At 39.0% G+C, this 17,023-nt stretch overlaps 1 protein-coding gene across 2 annotated transcripts in view; it reads right to left on the reverse strand.

The window, feature by feature from the left end:
• Positions 1–17,023, reverse strand: part of PARP8 (poly(ADP-ribose) polymerase family member 8) — a 189,829-nt gene that overhangs the window by 46,573 nt on the left and 126,233 nt on the right. For both annotated transcript variants that reach the window (XM_083355535.1, XM_083355534.1), the window contains exons 10-12: positions 7,547–7,613; positions 6,323–6,448; positions 1,301–1,865 (exon numbers count right to left, since the gene is read on the reverse strand). In XM_083355535.1, the coding sequence (XP_083211661.1) occupies positions 1,301–1,865; positions 6,323–6,448; positions 7,547–7,613 (758 nt within the window). The remainder of the gene's footprint in view (positions 1–1,300; positions 1,866–6,322; positions 6,449–7,546; positions 7,614–17,023) is intronic.

A 17,023-nucleotide genomic window follows, 5' to 3' on the forward strand; every position in this document is an offset into this window, starting at 1 on the left:
TACTTGAATGCACACTACTGAAGTTCCCTCCAGGCTAAATCACTTTCTCTCCTGCGGAGCATTATTTCTCAACCTTAGCAACTTTAAGAGGTCTTGATTTCAGTTCCCAGAATCCTGGGAGTTGAAGTCCAGATGTCTTAAAGTTGCCATGGTTGAGAAGCATTGCTCCAGAAGCACTGGGACTATGAATCCCAGTCAATATGACCAAGGTTATGCTGTCTGGCAGTGCTGGAAACTGCAGGCCATCTTTTTCCTCAATTGTTACAGATAGGGATTATATTGCTTTATGTATGCTAATATCATCCACACACACACACACACACACACACACACGTGTGTGTGTGTGTGTGTTTCCATTCACATATTATATCCTGTACATACTAACTGCCACAAAGACATAATAGTTCATAGCATGAGAAAATAAAATTGGATTGTTTAGTGTAAGACATGATACAGGTTATTCAGTAATCATTTCTGCTTTTACTGTAGGAAAGAAGGTGGACCATTCTATTCTTAGTACTAAGAATTTCCCATTATACCTTGTGGCATTATTTAGTATATCTGTGAGAGCTACTTCCTAGAGTACATTGTGTATGAAACAATGTAATGTCTGAAGGAAGATTGGTTATAATAACTCCATTAAATATCGCTATAATGAGAAAATGCCAAAAATCTTCTGGATGTATGAATTAGTGTACGACAATCATAACTTACAGACATTAGATACAGACATGTGCACCCACCCACAGCATACAAACACAACTTGCTGAAAAAAATCCATCCATCCAGAATTGATACACAGTAAAGCAATAAATGTCTAACCTGTATAGTAGCATATCCTTTCATTTTATCTCCTCTAAACCCTCTAGCATTTGCTTCTTAGCCAATATTTCCTAAGAATTATAGTTTAATTCAGCAACATTTAGCAGTATAGATCAAGAACTGGTAATTCAGATCAAGTTACCTGCCAATTCTGAAAATAATATTCAAATAATTTCAAATAAAATTAATATAAAATGTGCACAAAACTCATAAACCAGCCATAAAATCTCAGGTCATTCATTGACAAAGGTAACTGGGCCATCATACTGAATTGCACAGTGATGCTTAAGGCTTGCAATGTGTACCAAGTTTGGATATGTAGAAGGAATATTTTTTCCCCCTAAAGTTTCAACTTTTTTTAATGTGGTTCCAAATTTATAAACAAAGATATTCTGGCTTCCTAAGATGCCTGTTCATTTAACCATTCTAAAAGTATGTGGGAAGGAAAAAAGCTCACAGAAGAAAACAGTTTACGCACAGCAGATGGCGATGGCGAAGATGTGGATGGTGTTAGGATACCAATAAGCCCTGAGGTAAGAGAGAGTCTCCTGCCCTCTGTTATTGTGGGTTCTTTGAAAAGTTCCATTTTAGATGATTTGGGGGCACTGGAATAACTCTTGCTGAGTAACTTGTGGTTCTTCAACCCATCTAATTCATCCATCCTAAGATTACTGGAATAAGACCTGCTTAAAAGTTTGTGGGGCTTCAAAGTACTGTTGTGCTCACATCGCATATCCCCAGAGCACGGTCTATTTAGCAGTTTGTGGGACTTTAACGTGATGCCTTCATCCTGCTTAATGGTTGCAGAGCAAGAGTGGTTCAACATTTTGTGTGACTTAATGGTCATTGCATGTTCAGCCCTAGGATCGCTGGACAGCGAGCGACCAAAGGTTCTGTGAGATTTTGCCACACACGAGTCCTCAGCTTTAACTGTGCTAGAACAAGTCCTCCTCAATAACTTGTGGGTTTTTGAGATACCATCTTGTTCAGGTTTCAGTTTTGATTTGTTTTTTCCACAGCCTGGTGGAGGATAACTCGGCGACCTTAAAGACAATCAGAGAGAAGAATTAATTAGAGTACATGTAGACCCTAGATTAGTATGAGACACATCAACATGAACAAGTTTTTCTTCAGCTTCAAATTGTAGATCTTCCATATAACCAGTAAATGTTTTGCTGGTTTTCAATATATGTGTGGTATAACAGAAACAGCAATGCACACATATACACCCACACATCCTTTATTTTTGACAAATGCATGGAACTTTCTGTTATCAGATTTGGCAAGAATACAAATGTAGGAACATCAGAACCTGTAATTCATTCAGTTTCTTGCACTGAAGGGAAAATATTCTCCCAAATTTAAGATAGGAGTCTTTCTTGAATTATTTGAAGAGATTGAGGTTGTAACTTGCTGCATGTAAAGTAGATGGAAGGTCTTCCAATTGGCTTATGATTGGTTGCAATGACAATGAAATCAATTAAAATCATTCTATGAACAGCAAATAAGTTGGCAGTCCCGAAAATATAATAGGTGCCAAACTGAAGAAAGCCAGGCAGCAGACTAACTACCATATTTTTCAGACCATAAGACGCACCTGACCATAAGACGCACCCAGTTTTTAGAGCAGGAAAACAAGAAAAAAAATATTCTGAACCAAATAGTATCGGTATACTAAAACAGGGCTTTTCAACCTTTTCATCCATTGTACCACTTTTAGGACAAGGCAATGTCCGAGTACCACCAGTCGCCCAGCAAGGTGTCAAAAACTTGACCCCCCCAAAAAAAGGAAAAAAATGATAAAGTACAGGTAGTCCTCGACTTACGATTCACTTAGTGACTGCTCAAAGTTACAACGGCACTGAAAAAAGTGACTTATGACCATTTTTCACACTTATGACCGTTGCAGCATCCCCAGGGTCATGTGATTTACATTTGGATGCTTGGCAATCGATTCATATTTATGATGGTCACACTTTTCCAGGGTCATGGGATCACCTTTTGCAACCTTCTGACAAGCAAAGTTAGTGGGGAAACCAGATTCACTTAACAATCATGTTACTAATTTAATTTCTCTCTCTCCTTCTCTTTCTCTCCCTCTCTCCCCCTCCCTCTTTCTTTCTCTCTCCTCTCTCTCCCTCTTTCTCTCTCTCCCTTTCTCTCCCTCTCCCTATTTTTCTCTTTCCCTCTATTTCTCCCTCTTTCTCCCTCTCCCTCTATTTCCCTCCCTTTCTTTCTCCTTCTCTCTCTCTCCCTTTCTCTCCCTCCCTCCCTCCCTTTCTTTCTCCTTCTCTCTCTCTCCCTCTCTCTCTCTCTATTTCTCTCTCTCCCTCTCTATTTCTCTCCCTCCCTCCCTCTCCCATTGTTCCTTCCTTCTTTCCTTCCTTTCTTCCTTCCCTCCCTCTTTGTTCTTTCCTCCTTCCCTCCTTCCCATTGTCATTTCTTTCCTTCCTTCCTTCCAAATCCATTTTTACCAAGAAACCTGACGCCCACTTAACTCTTCATGAAGCACCGGAGGGAAGTTGGAGAAGATCTATCAATGATACTTGGGGACTGGCCTCTCCCTCTCCGCGTTAGAGCAGTACCCGCGGAGGCGGCCCTGCGACCTGGCTTTCTCTTGCAGAAAGCAAGCTGAAACAGAGTGAGGGAGATTGCAGGAGCGCGAGATCGGCGTTTCTCAGCACATGCCGATTCGTGCTCCTGGCAATCTCCCTTGCTTTCCACTTGCGGAGGTTGGGGCTGGCCATACAGATCACCTTTGGACCATTAGACTCACCCTCGTTTCCCCCCCCCCACTTATGGTCCGAAAAATACGGTATATAACTTGCAATTGTTTAAATATTTGTGTGTGTCTTTGTGTGCACGCGTGTGTGCATACACATGTGTATGAGTCTTCAAGTCAGTGTTAACTTTCAACGGCCACCTGGAATATTCCCTGCAGTTTTCTTGGCAAGATTTTTGGAAGTGGTTTGTCATTACCTTATTCCTTGAGCTGAGAAGACAGTAACTGGCCCGAAGTCACTCAGTTGACTTCAAACCAAAGGTATGATTAGAATTCATGGTCTCCCAGTTTCTAGTTTAGTACCTTAACCACTACACCAAATTAGCTCTCAAATATTTGATAGTGAGTACTTGCCAAGTCTCCAACTACAATTTATTACTTAAACTAATTTATTAAATAATAGAAATGATGTAGTCCTCCTAAGTCAAACCAATAACTCATCTCTTTTTTAAATCAATGATAGTAGAACAAACAACAGAAAAAAAGTTCTATCTGCTCAAATCTCTTTTTTTAAGTTATATTGATTATTTTGTTCAATGCCTGTTTTCTAAAATTGCTATTGAAACATTGGCTCTATAAGACTATGAAACTCTACTTTTATGGGTTATATATTGCAGTTGGGAGATTGACACATTCTTGCTGTCAGGGATTGCTACCACTGAACATATCTCTCAAATAGTGATTGACTGCAGTGGCTGCTTTTCTAGCCAGCAGAGAAGAAGCTAATGATAGTGTGATTTTTTGTCAATAATTTGGTAACACAAAGACTCATAGGAAATCAAAGTCCTAGAGAAAGTATGTAGGGCTCTATAGTCTCAAAGTAGTAAGCCTTTTTAAACTGCATCAGTATGTCTGTGTGTTGTAGAACCACTGATAGGTTAATTTGACCATTTTAGTGATTCTGTTGTGGGAAGAAGAGTCACTGAGGATTCCAAATAACATTACCATTGTCTGACTATCAATTTATGAGTGGAAAAATGCTTATAAATTAGCATATGGATAATATAGTAGTTCTAAAAACACATTTACTTTGTAGCAGGCAGGATCTCAGAAAAGAATTTTCTCAATTCTGTAAAACAGAAGTGATGCAACTTCTAAAAAGAACACTTTCTATCTGCAGTAATGTTTATCTTTTTTTATAAAAAAAATCTTTTTTTAAAAAAAAAGAATAGGTTGCCTGATTAATTGAAAACAGCATTTCAGTTGGATGGTATTCCGTTCATTAAACAATTAAATTACACAGCTGTCTTTTTTTAAAATGATAATTTGTTAAATAGAACAAACAAAAGAGCAAAGACAAGGTACTTCACCAATTATGCAAATAATCTATGTCAGGAACACAGCTTAATAGTTATTTCATGGTTCTGTGAATTTTCTCCATCAAGAAACGAAGCAGATCAGCAACCTCCCTAGCAGTGAGATCTTACAAGATGTAACTGAAAAATTACAAGTGTATTTTTTGAAGTGTCTACTATATTTATTGTGCTACTAATAGATCTCTGCAAGGCAGCGGGTTGAAGGCCAGAAAAGGAAATTGCATGATGTGGATCTGCAGAACTTATTCCATGAAAAATAAACTGATAAAACCTATGTTTCTCCTTAGTTGATGTGTCACATCTCTAGATAGTGTGAACTATTCAGGGACACACAGACATAAACGAACACATATTTAAAATAAAGGGAACTACTGAGATATTTTGGACACAGAAAGTTGCATACCTTTTGAGATCTGTGAATGTAATGAATACTAAAGGCTATTTTAATTGGCCTAGAATTTCTAATAGCATAGGGAACTCCTGTACATGTATACTTAAAATCAAAGAGTTAGAATCCAAATGAAATCAGCTACAAATCCATTTCTTTGGTTGGCAGGTTTATGGGTAGGAGATGGCTGATAGATATAAAAAAACCCTGCAACCTCCTCAGAGTGAAAAAGGAATGGACAAATGATTATTCTCTATGTGGCATCAATTCAGCTTTTGGATATGAATGATCTGCCACTAGGAAGTGGCAAAATACCAAGAAGAATGGGATCCCCTCCAAATTATGCCAACCTATCAATAGATGAGAGGACCACTCCGATTTGGGATGCATGGGTGAGATTACGTCAGGCATATTTTTCTAATACTGCTAATATTTAGCAGTATTAGAGGCCAAAGAAATATTCACCAAATCAGAGAAGAGTAAATGGAAGTGCTTCTCATTTCCCATCCACCCCAAATATACTAGTCTTCTTCGTTCTGGAGGCACTTTCCAGGTTGATCATACGGACATAAACTGTCACATTTTCATATAGCAATTTCAGAATACATCAAGGAATGAACCTCTATTTTGTAAAGAGACTGGCATTGCCTTTATCATATATAAAGAAAAGACCTTTTGGCAATCATCAAAACTGTTCAGAAATGAACACAACTACCAATCACTCCTGTTATGGTTTTTTTTCCCCCCAAGAAATTCAATAGACTAACTGGACTATATTCCTTTTCTTCACCAGGGATGCCTTGGGAGCAAAACAAAAACAAAAACAAAAAATTAATTACTAGCAGGACCCATGGCCATTTTTTTAAATTCCACATTTGTTGGGGAAAAAAAGTTAGTCATGAAGCCTGTGCTGAAAGTATGTGACAAGATTTGACCAAAAACCTATAGCAAAACTCTCTCTCTCTCTTTTTTTTATCAAAGCAATAAGGTATGTATTTTATCACTTCCTCCTACCTGCGCAATGTAGAAAAGATGTGCAGGGGAGATTTCACTTTCTTTTCTGAGAATTTTTTGTTGTGCGTACTGTTTGATTTTTCTTTGCCATTTTTCCATTGCTGTGTAACAAACGTTTGCATAATTCTGCAAAATATGAAACAAACAACTACTCTGGGAAGTCTGGCAGTGCAGAACAATCAATCAATCAATCAATCAATCAATCTAGTGCATGCATACTTTACCCAGAATGAAAATTTAAGTCTAAAATGACAACGCAAGTCCTGGAAATCTATGTTCTGTTTCAAACTGGATTTGGTTGATTGAACTGAAATGCTCTCACTCATACTTTCCTAGTAACCGCTATCTTTAGCTTTTATAATAGAAGCAAGTATAAACATCTAGTATATCAGAATGTCTTTTAACACATGCACTATATGCTCAAAACTGTCTGCAACTCTCAGCAGTTGAAAAAAAAAATACAGAAAGGAAGATGCAACATGCATTTTAGTCCATTTAATCACCCTTAATTTACCCTCCATGCTGTTAAATACAATCTATGGGTAGCATTCTTACAAATGATAAGGAATGGATTTTTCACTTTCTCATCTATTCTGCAGAATATCAGTATACTGATATTCCCTAGAAATTTCTATTCAAATCCTCCCAGTTACAATATCTGAAATCTCCATTCCAAAAAGCAACAGGGTTCCTGTTTTAGATATATAAATAAGGCAGGATTCATCAGATTTTCTTTTTCTGTCAAAAGCATAAAATTCATAAATTTATCTCAAAGTGGCCTAAAAGTCTTGGCTTCTTGAATTTTTCAAGAGACCAACTCTAAAAAATACAACTGTGCAATTCAGGAATTGCTGATTTAGCTTTTGGGTTTGTTCATGTCCAAAACATTTATATATAAGATTGACCTTAAATATTCATTCATAAATTCTGAGAAAATAAAAAAGCAAATTATTCCAATTTGTTACAGTCATGCAAGGCATTGTAATATTCAAATATAATTATTGTTTAAGTGAGGAAACTGCAAAAAAATGTTAACGTTTTTACATACATTATAAAATGAAATGGTAAATTTTGATGCATTTTGGGGTCATCAGAAACATTGCTAGAGTTGTTAATAATTCAAAGTGCATTCACTATAAAATACTGGAGCCAAAAACAATACCTCACAACGAGAAACAAATACTTATGCATAACACATTTATGTCTCTCTTTGGGAAAACTTACTTCTTTAGCTGATGCCCCAGTCCAAATCTTTCCTTTGTAGAGATCTGAAATACATCAATGGTGGGCACTGTAGAATAAAAGATATTGTTGAAAAAACAGGGGCAAACATATTGTTTAAAAGTCATTATTAATTGTATTGTATGGTACAGTTGGGCAATCCATGGCTCTAAGAAACATAAAGTGCTTCATTTCTCATTCAAAGATACCCAGAACACTCCACAATTATAGTTTTAACTTTGGGAGAAAAATTATATATTTTCAGTGGCACTCTTTGCTCTTTTGGGGGGGGGGGGAGAAAGAGAGAAAAGAGGAAGTATAAATTAAGTCTCTGCAAGGCAAAACATTCTTTTTCCACTCTAAACTCCTGCTGAGCCATCTCCAAATACTGAAAACCTTTCTACTTCCCCTTCTGATGATATTGCTATATCATTAGAGACATTCCCTCATTGCTCCCAGAAGCTGTTGAAAAAACAAAAAAAACCCTAAAGCCCTCTAAACTTATCCCACTGCTGTTATATGAGCAGAATGAAGTACTCGTTACAATTAAGGTAAATCATGTATTGGAAAAAACACTTTGAACTGTCGTAACAATGGATAAAAAAGATCTGTAGCATCCATGCTAGCAATGTTTTCCAGTGATAAACACAATACTTCTAGATGGCTATGAATAAACTCTGGAACTGATTTGGAATAGAGTTGCTTAATTGGACTCCATTCAGACAGGTGCTGAATTTCATACCTATTTCAATTACATGAGAAAACTACAATTCCCACAATCTTAGTGCTCACAAAACAATACCTCCTCTTCTTACCACTGTTTCTATAAGTAGGATAAGCTTAAGAACAAGTGATGAGAATAATTTGCAATGATATGTCCAATTCAAACCAAGCAAATTGTTGTAGTTTGAAACTGTAGTCATAACTGGAATTCAGATGAATAGGAAATTTGTGGTCCACAATATCCTCAAATCTGACTACATTATTGTGGAGGAGAATTACTGGTCGTATCACAATACTGAATTCCTTAATTATGTCATTAACCCAGGTTCAGATTCCCATCTTGGTAGGGCAAGCTTATATGTTCAAAGGACAAGAAAGAATGGCCCATAGAAATGTCCTGATACATTTATCCGACATGGACCAGAAGCCAATCTGGTCCATGGTTCTCCTGTTAGAAATTGCTCTACACGTAATGCTCTCTTTACAACTGGAGTACAACTGCCAGTACTTCTGTCGTTAAGTGACACAATCATGAAGTAAGCTGTGCCAAATTTTACATTCTTTTTTTTTTTTTGCATAACCATTAAGCAAATCCAACTTTTCCTCTTGTTTTTGCTTGTCAGAAGCCAATTATGGAAGTCTTGCTCAATAGAGGCAGAAATGATGACGTAGAAGAACTTGTTACCTCTATCTGATTTTAATGGCTGCTAACACTATTAAGCACAGAAGCTTTTCAGTAATGTTTTAACCTGAACTTCAATATGGGACTGTCCAATCTGCTCATTTGTCAATTCACCTTACTGGCTGTTGTCTTCTCTCACTGGTATCAGATCCTCTTTTCACTAAACAGTTTTATTTGTCTTGCTGATTATACCATTCTCGTCATACTTGGACAAAACCCTTATTTATTCTGCATCTTGTTTGATACAGAATAAAGCAGACTTCTGCTTGTATTTCTCCAAAGTCCTTTTCAAGACAATTCCTTTTTTACCAACATGGAACTGGGGACAGGGAATTTGCTTTTTGGACCTGGCAAGATGTGGAGAAGGAAAGAAATGGTTAGGCCTTTTTGCGTTTTTCTTGCCATCCTCTGAACATTTCTGTAAGATAGAAACTATTTCATGTTTTCAGGGAATCATAGGGCTTGGAAGAGAGGTAGGGGTATTTATTCCCTTGGAGATAAAAATGATATAATACCAACTGAGAAAAAGAAAGCAGCTTGATAGGTGAATCAGCCTATTCAGTGAAGGCAAGTTAGGCAGGAATGATTTGTACAAATGAGGGCAAATGTACGTATCCTAGGACAGTGTTGTAGGAACCAATCTGGGTCAGTCGTCGGGACCAGAGGTTTAATCTTCTGAGCTTTTGGGTTCATGCTGGAGCCCACCCTCAGGGAACCTCTCCTCTCACCAGAATGCATCATTCAGAAGACTAAACCACTAGGCCTGGTGACCAACTCAGACTGGATAATCTATACATCTTACAATTTTGTATTTCAACCTTGTTACTGGATAAAATCCAAAATCCACAGTTATGGGGTAAATGAAAACATCTGCTAGTTATGTAAATTATGCAGGTTCTATACAATGGAACAATTTCATGTTCTTTCACTGAATAAAAAAACCAGGAAGGTGGTACATGTGGTGACTGCCATTTTTAGTAGTTGGCAGGTTTGCACTTTTTCTGCCTAGCCGATATATCTGACAATGGACCTTGTAGAATTTTATTCAAGCCTTACTTGGCAATAAATGAGTTTGACTTGCAGGGACATTGCCTGAAAAGTTAATGTAGCTGTTGGAGAAATGAATGCAAAGAGAACAGAGAATACAGAAAGAGAGATAACAATGCATAAAGGCAATGCATAATTTTTAAAACAGGCCATCTGAAGCAGGAACATTTTGCTACCCATTTATGAGTATTTCATTCCCTATTTATGGTGTGTGCCTGTAAGAAAAAAAAGAGCCCCTGGTTTGTTTTTAAGGGAAAAAAAAGAGTCTTCCTTTGGTAGTGATGATTAATACTGCTAGGGAAAATTAAAAAAATGGGCTGAAAAGAGACTTAGGAAAGTATAAAGTTTTAGAAAAGTATAAAGTTTCTAAAAGGAAAAAGGTTAAAAGAGCTGGTGTTATGGAAGACCTCTCATTGAATACTTTTAAGGCTAGTATTGTATTTTTCAAATTTCTATCTTTGTGCAGTAATGTTATATAATGATGGCATATATATCTTATATAACTACATGCATGCCCATGGTGAATACAATGAACTCTTATCCCTTGAAAAAAAGTCACCAAATTATGAAAACAAGAGACAGGTTGGATTTATCAAAATAACACAGCTGATGTCTTTAATACAAGGGGGTTTTGTTTGGAAATCATAGCTAGATACTTTTAGAGAAGCTCAGCATTGAAGCAGCACTTGATGTAAACAAAAACAACCTTCAGGGTTACATTTCAAAATACTTGTATTAGTATAATTAGCTACTGTAAATTACAACAGCTGGTTTAGAAAATTTTAAAGCATGACAATTATTAAAAGCAGAAGGAATCATTTTATCAAGTGACAGAACCAATTATGATACTGAAATTTGGTTTATTAAAATTAAAATAATAGCCTATCAAAATGTAAAACTGAGTGAAGAACAGTCCCCTATAAAAGGCTTATAATGACTTTTATCTCAGCAAATATTTAAAGTGTTCCTTAATTGGACCCAGTTTACTGAATCTCTAATGTCATGTGTTGCTATTAATAGAGAACTATAACTTTCTCTATTCTTTTTCCCCCTTGCAGTATTAATATTTATAAATATATTTGTATACAAGCATTATTTGCATTCTTAATTGCTTGGCTACAATCCAAATCACCACAACAGCAACTGGAATAATCATATAAGAAGAAAATACTAGATGATAATATGCAGCCTTTTTGAAGTTTTGTTGTTGTTAAGGAGCAGTATCAAAGAACACAGTAATTTTTGCTGGAATATCTAGTGATTAACCCTAATTTCTGCCTCAAGTAATCATACTGTACTAATTGCACAAATTACTTGCAGCCTCAGATGATCTAATGTTATACATTAACTTGCAGTAATTTAATATATACCATCATAAGTGAATTATTTAGTAAAAATGAAAATGATTAGTCAAATCTATATCACCAATTTCCAAACTGACTCATGGCAATACACTAATAGACATCCTTGGAAAAAGCTTGACTTCTCTAATTACTGTATCCATGTAGTTTTCTTGACAGCATCCATTTGCTGTTGCTGTCTTCAGGGACAGTTTATTCTTGTTTTAGTTTTCAGATCTAGTTCACTGCAATAGAATTTTCATCCAAGCACTAACCAGGGTCAATCTTTATTAACTTCCAAGTTCAGTGAAGGTCTATAAAGATCTTACTTAGATGGACTACCAGAGAATATCAGATTAGACTGAGAAACTGAATATGTCTTGGAAAAAGGCAGCCATGTTTTGTTGGGAAAACTATGTGTGCATGCCTTGAAATCTCCAGAACTTAGTTACTTAGTTTATTTACTTACTTTGATTTATAGGCCACTAAAATCCAAAAGGACTCTGAATGGTATACATTTCCCTCTTACAATAAGAAGGCCAAAAATCAGAGTAAACAAACAAAGCAATTTACATTTGAAACTTGGAACTGTACCAATGGACCAAGCATCAAACAAACTCTTTAGCCTTGTATGTTAATGTTCCCATGTAGCAGTTTGCCCAGCTCCCAATTTCAAAATCTCTAGCCTCTAAAATAGCACGTGTGCCGACAGATATATCTAATGGTGGCAGCAGCAGGGCTCAGACAAACTGGGAAACCTAAATCTCTTGGGTATAACCTGCTGCCAAAGATATTCTAAGACCTGATACCATCTGGCATAAAGCCACCCTGTCCATTTTTGCAAATCTCTAATGTTCTCTGACTGCTGCAAATCTCTTGCAAACCTCTGTTGCTGGTTCCTGGAAAGCCTTCATCTAAGCTAGATGGCCCAGGCCCTGCTGCTAACTCAGGCTGCTTCTCATGTTGCCCAAACTCTGAACAACATCTTCTCTCAGGAACACCTGACACCATCACCCATCAAGTCCATGGCTTCAAGCATTTTCCACACTTCACATGGCCTAGATCTCAATCTTCTCCTCTTTTCTCTCTTCTCTTCTCTTCTCTTCTCTTCTCTTCTCTTCTCTTCTCTTCTCTTCTCTTCTCTTCTCTTCTTCTGCCATCCAATATACCAAGCCCGCAAAAATCCCTATGTTATATTGTCTTCATTTCCAATTGCATCCAGTGTTATCCAGTAACTTTTACTGCACTTTCAATATTTCCCTTTCAATAATTTTCACTATTCTGTTTTTGTCTAGCTTCCTCTTCCAACGCTCCTTACGATTGAGCTCAAAGAATATTTTACTTTTAGGTACCCACTATATTTCAACATCATTGTATTACTGATTTGTAAGAAATATTGGACATCACAAGTGTTATGTACTGGGCTCAAAGTAATACCACGTGGGTTGCTGGAGCAGCTAACGGCTCTCCAGCAACAAGACTACAAGTCTCCAGCACTACAATTGGCTATCCTTAGGTGGCAATGGTTGTTTCAAACCTATTGGCTGCCACCTAGGGGCTAGACTATATATTGGGGCTAGTTGCAGCCATTTGCTCAGACAGATTCTACACAAAATAAGAGTTTCCCTGTACTCAGCTACCTCTTCTTCATTCCTGCGCCAAAGAACCCGCTATTTAACACTGGCGACGAAGTTGGGATCCTGCTTCACTAAAAAAGAGTTGAAGTCTACGAGGGGAAGGCAGTGCACACCGGAGGGAAAAGGCATTTTCTCCCCCCCCCTCTCTCAAGGTCGGCTAGCAAGCTATGCTAGCGACCTCATGTTCAGTGGACTCATTCCCTGAGCCTAGAAAGCAGGATTCAGAAAGAAACGCAGAAACCAGCGAAGAAAGAATGCCGAAGGTTGGGAAACTTTGAGAATTCAATGTTAAGCACCCAGAAGAATGGACATCCTATTTGTCCCAAGTAGAGAACTACTTTAGGGCAAATCAGATCACAGAAGAAGGGCTGAAGGACGCAACTCTACTCTGTGCATGTGGCCCAGCAACCTTTGATTTGGCCGAGAACCTTTTTGCGCCAACACCGATTGAAGCGGTCTCCTACGTACACCTCAAAAAGAGGCTAAACGGACATTTCCAGCCCAAGATGCCTGAAATGGCTTGGTGGTTCAAGTTCGACCAAAGTGTGCAGCAACCGGGTGAATTGGCTTCGGAATTCATAGCAGGCCTGAGGCAGGCTACATGCCTTTGTAAATTTTCAAATTTAGAAGAGCGACTATGAGACCGGCTCATCAGCGGCCTACGGGACCAAACGCTTCAGCAGAGACTCTTTGCTAGACCAAACTTAACGTTTTCTGAAGCACAAGATGAAGTGATGGCCGACAAAGCCACCAGGGGCACAGTTCAAACAGTACAGCACACCAAAACGACAAAGTTTGTAGAAACGGTCCACCTTGAGGATGCCAAACACACCAAGGAATCTTCCGAGGAAGAAGAACCTGAAATCAACAGACTCCAGAAGCAACCCAACGTGCAACACTGCAACAGCCAGCAGCAAGAGGACAGTTACAAGGCACTTCTCTTACCGAGATGTAAGGGGTGCGGGGGCAACCATTTTCGCACCAATTGCAGATTCTGATCAGCCACGTGCAGAGCTTGTGGAAGTACAGGCCACATTGCAGTGGTTTGCAGAGCCCGACAGAGGGACCGGCCACCCAAACACCAGTCGGAAGAACCAACTAGAGGTACTGGGGCCCAGGGTCCAGTTAGTGTGGGGTTTTTCAGAAGCCATAGAGGTGTGTGCCACACCGGGGCTCAACGCCCCCTCAAACCCAAACTTAAGCTCATGGTATTGCTACAAGGAGTTTCATGTAAGATGGAATTGGACTCTGGCTCTGCAGTCTCAATTATGTCTCAAGATACTTTTAACTTTGTGTGTAGGCACAGTAATATTTGGACCAAACTAAGACCTTCAGATATAATCCTAACTGATTTTCAAAATGCTTACGGTAAAGTTAAGGGAGAAGCCACTTTGATGGTAAAATTTAAAGGGTTTTTGTGGCACCTGGATGTAATAGTAGTAGGGGGCCAGAGAACGAGTCTCATTGGACTTCATTGGTTTGATGCCTTAGGTATTCAGATTACTGGTATAAACTGGACACAAACTGCAGATCTCGCATCAGTATGCGAGGACTATGCAGATGTTTTTTATTCAACCCTAGGAACATACACAGGCCCGCCTATCTCATTTAAGCTAGATCCCAACGTAGTTCCAATCATGGTTAAGCCTTGTAGGGTCCCCTTTGCCTTAAAACATAAAATTGATTCAGAAATTGATAAGCTTGCAGAACAGGGCGTATTACAGCCTGTTGATGGTGGGTAGTGGGAAACTCCTATCATCACTCTATTTAAAGCCAATGGGGAAATTCACATTTGTGCTGACTATAAATGCACTCTAAATAAAGCCCTCAAGCAACACGCTTACCCAGTCCCAGTGGTCAACCACATTTTAGCCTCCTTGCAAGGGGGTACTATATTTGCTAAACTTGATTTAGCACAGGCCTATCAGCATTTGCCAGTTGATGAGGCCACAGTGGCAGCTCAGACAATTGTGACTCACAGGGGGGCTTTCAAAGTTAAACGCTTACAGTTTGGAGTCAGTGTTGCACCAGGCATTTTCCAGGGAATCATGGAGCATATACTTAAGGGTATTCAGGGCGTCTGCCCTTATTTTGATGATGTTCTCATTGCAGGGGAATCCCCAGAAGTGTTAGCCAGTAGGCTCAGGGATGTTTTGCAGAGGCTTCGCAAAGTAGGGCTCAAATTAAAAAAAAGCAAGTGTAGTATTGGGGTTTCTTCAACATAATTCCTGGGTTTCCGAATTGATGCTAATGGCATTCACCCTGCTGATTCTAAAGTGAAGGCCATTAAAATGGCCCCTAGGCCCAAATCCAAAGGAGAGCTACAGGCATTCTTGGGCCTCCTAAAATTCTACCACACATTTCTACCTCATAAGGCCACACTAGCAGGGCCCCTCCACAGGCTTCTAGATAAGAAAGCTCCATGGAAATGGACTAACTTACATGACAAAAGTTTCTAGGAATTAAAAGCACTATTGTCAGAAAAGTCCACTGTAACTCACTACAAAGAGTCTAAACCAGTATGTCTTGCATGTGATGCATCTCCCTATGGGGTGGGGACAGTTTTAAGCCACATAGAAAAAAATGGAACACAGGTTCCTATAGCATTTTACTCAAGGACATTGTCCTCTGCTGAGCGCAACTATGCTGAGATTGACAAAGAGGCCCTAGCAATCGTTGCTGGAATAAAAAAATTCCATGAGTATTTACATGGCAGGGACTTCACGGTCTTTACAGATCACAAACCCCTGTTGGGACTTTTCACAACAGACAAAAAAAACCCCCACATACTTTCTCCAAGAATGCTGAGATGGTCTATTTTTCTATCTGCATACACTTTTAAAATGATTCACAAACCGGGCAAAGAAATGGGCCATGCTGATGGCCTCAGCAGACTACCACTGCCACTAATGGAACCAGATCCACTCCAGCTGCTAGAATTCTGTCCATACAGGACATAACTGAATTTCTCCTCCATGCAGGGGGACATTGCTGCTGAAACTGCAACAGATAAAATACTTAGTAGAGTATTGTCATGGGTATACATGGGCTGGTTGGATAAAATCCCAGGTTCTGAATTTCAAAAATATTTTGTCAGAAGGCATGAGTTATCTGCCCACAAGGGGTGCATTTTATGGGGAAATAGAGTCCCACTTCCCTAAGGGACAGGGTCTTACAGTCATTACATGAAGGCCATCCAGGCATTGTCAGAATGAAAGCGTTAGCTAGAAGCTACCTTTGGTGGCCTGGTCTTGATAAGGACATTGAGGCACAAGTCCATGGTTGTTATACATGCCAGCAGTCTAGGCCTGAAATGCCACAGGCTCCAATTCACAGGTGGGAGGAAATGCACACTCCATGGTCTAGGATTCACATAGACTACGCTGGGCCCTTTCAGGGACAGCTCTTCCTTATAGTAGTGGATAGCCACTCCAAATGGCTGGAAGTAATTCCAGTTCCTAACATGACTACTGCTAGGACCATCCAGGTGCTGAGAAAACTCTTTGCCACACATGGGTTGCCAGATGTCTTAGTTTGAGACAATGGGGCCCAATTCACTGCTGCTGAATTTCAGGCCTTCCTTAGAGCTAATCTCATCAGACATGCAATGTCTGCACCTTTTCATCCATCTTCTAATGGTCAAGCTGAACGCATGGTGAGGACAATGAAGGAATCACTCAAGTGCATTGTCACAGGTGACTGGCATCACAGATTGGCAGATTTTCTACTCTGCCAGCATTCTACGCCCTGCACTGCTATAGGCAAAAGTCCTGCTGTTCTGTTCCCCCCTCCGGAGTACAAACAAACAGACAAGCAGGCACGACTAGCAAGAGTTAATTCTACAGGCTGTAGTTAATTGCCTTCAGATAAGGCCTTGGCAGCAAAATAGGCTCGTTACCTCAAGTGTCCACTGGAATGAGATAATGTCCAAACAAAGAGTTCAGCAGCAGATGTACAGAAGCGTTGCCAAGAATTCAGACCAGGGTTTCAAACAAGAAGCAGAGTTCCGAAGATGTCACCAGAAGTTGTTTAAACTATTGTTTGTCACAAA

Source organism: Vipera ursinii (genome assembly GCF_947247035.1).
Source record: "Vipera ursinii genome assembly, chromosome: 2".
Taxonomy (NCBI): Eukaryota; Metazoa; Chordata; class Lepidosauria; order Squamata; family Viperidae; genus Vipera; species Vipera ursinii.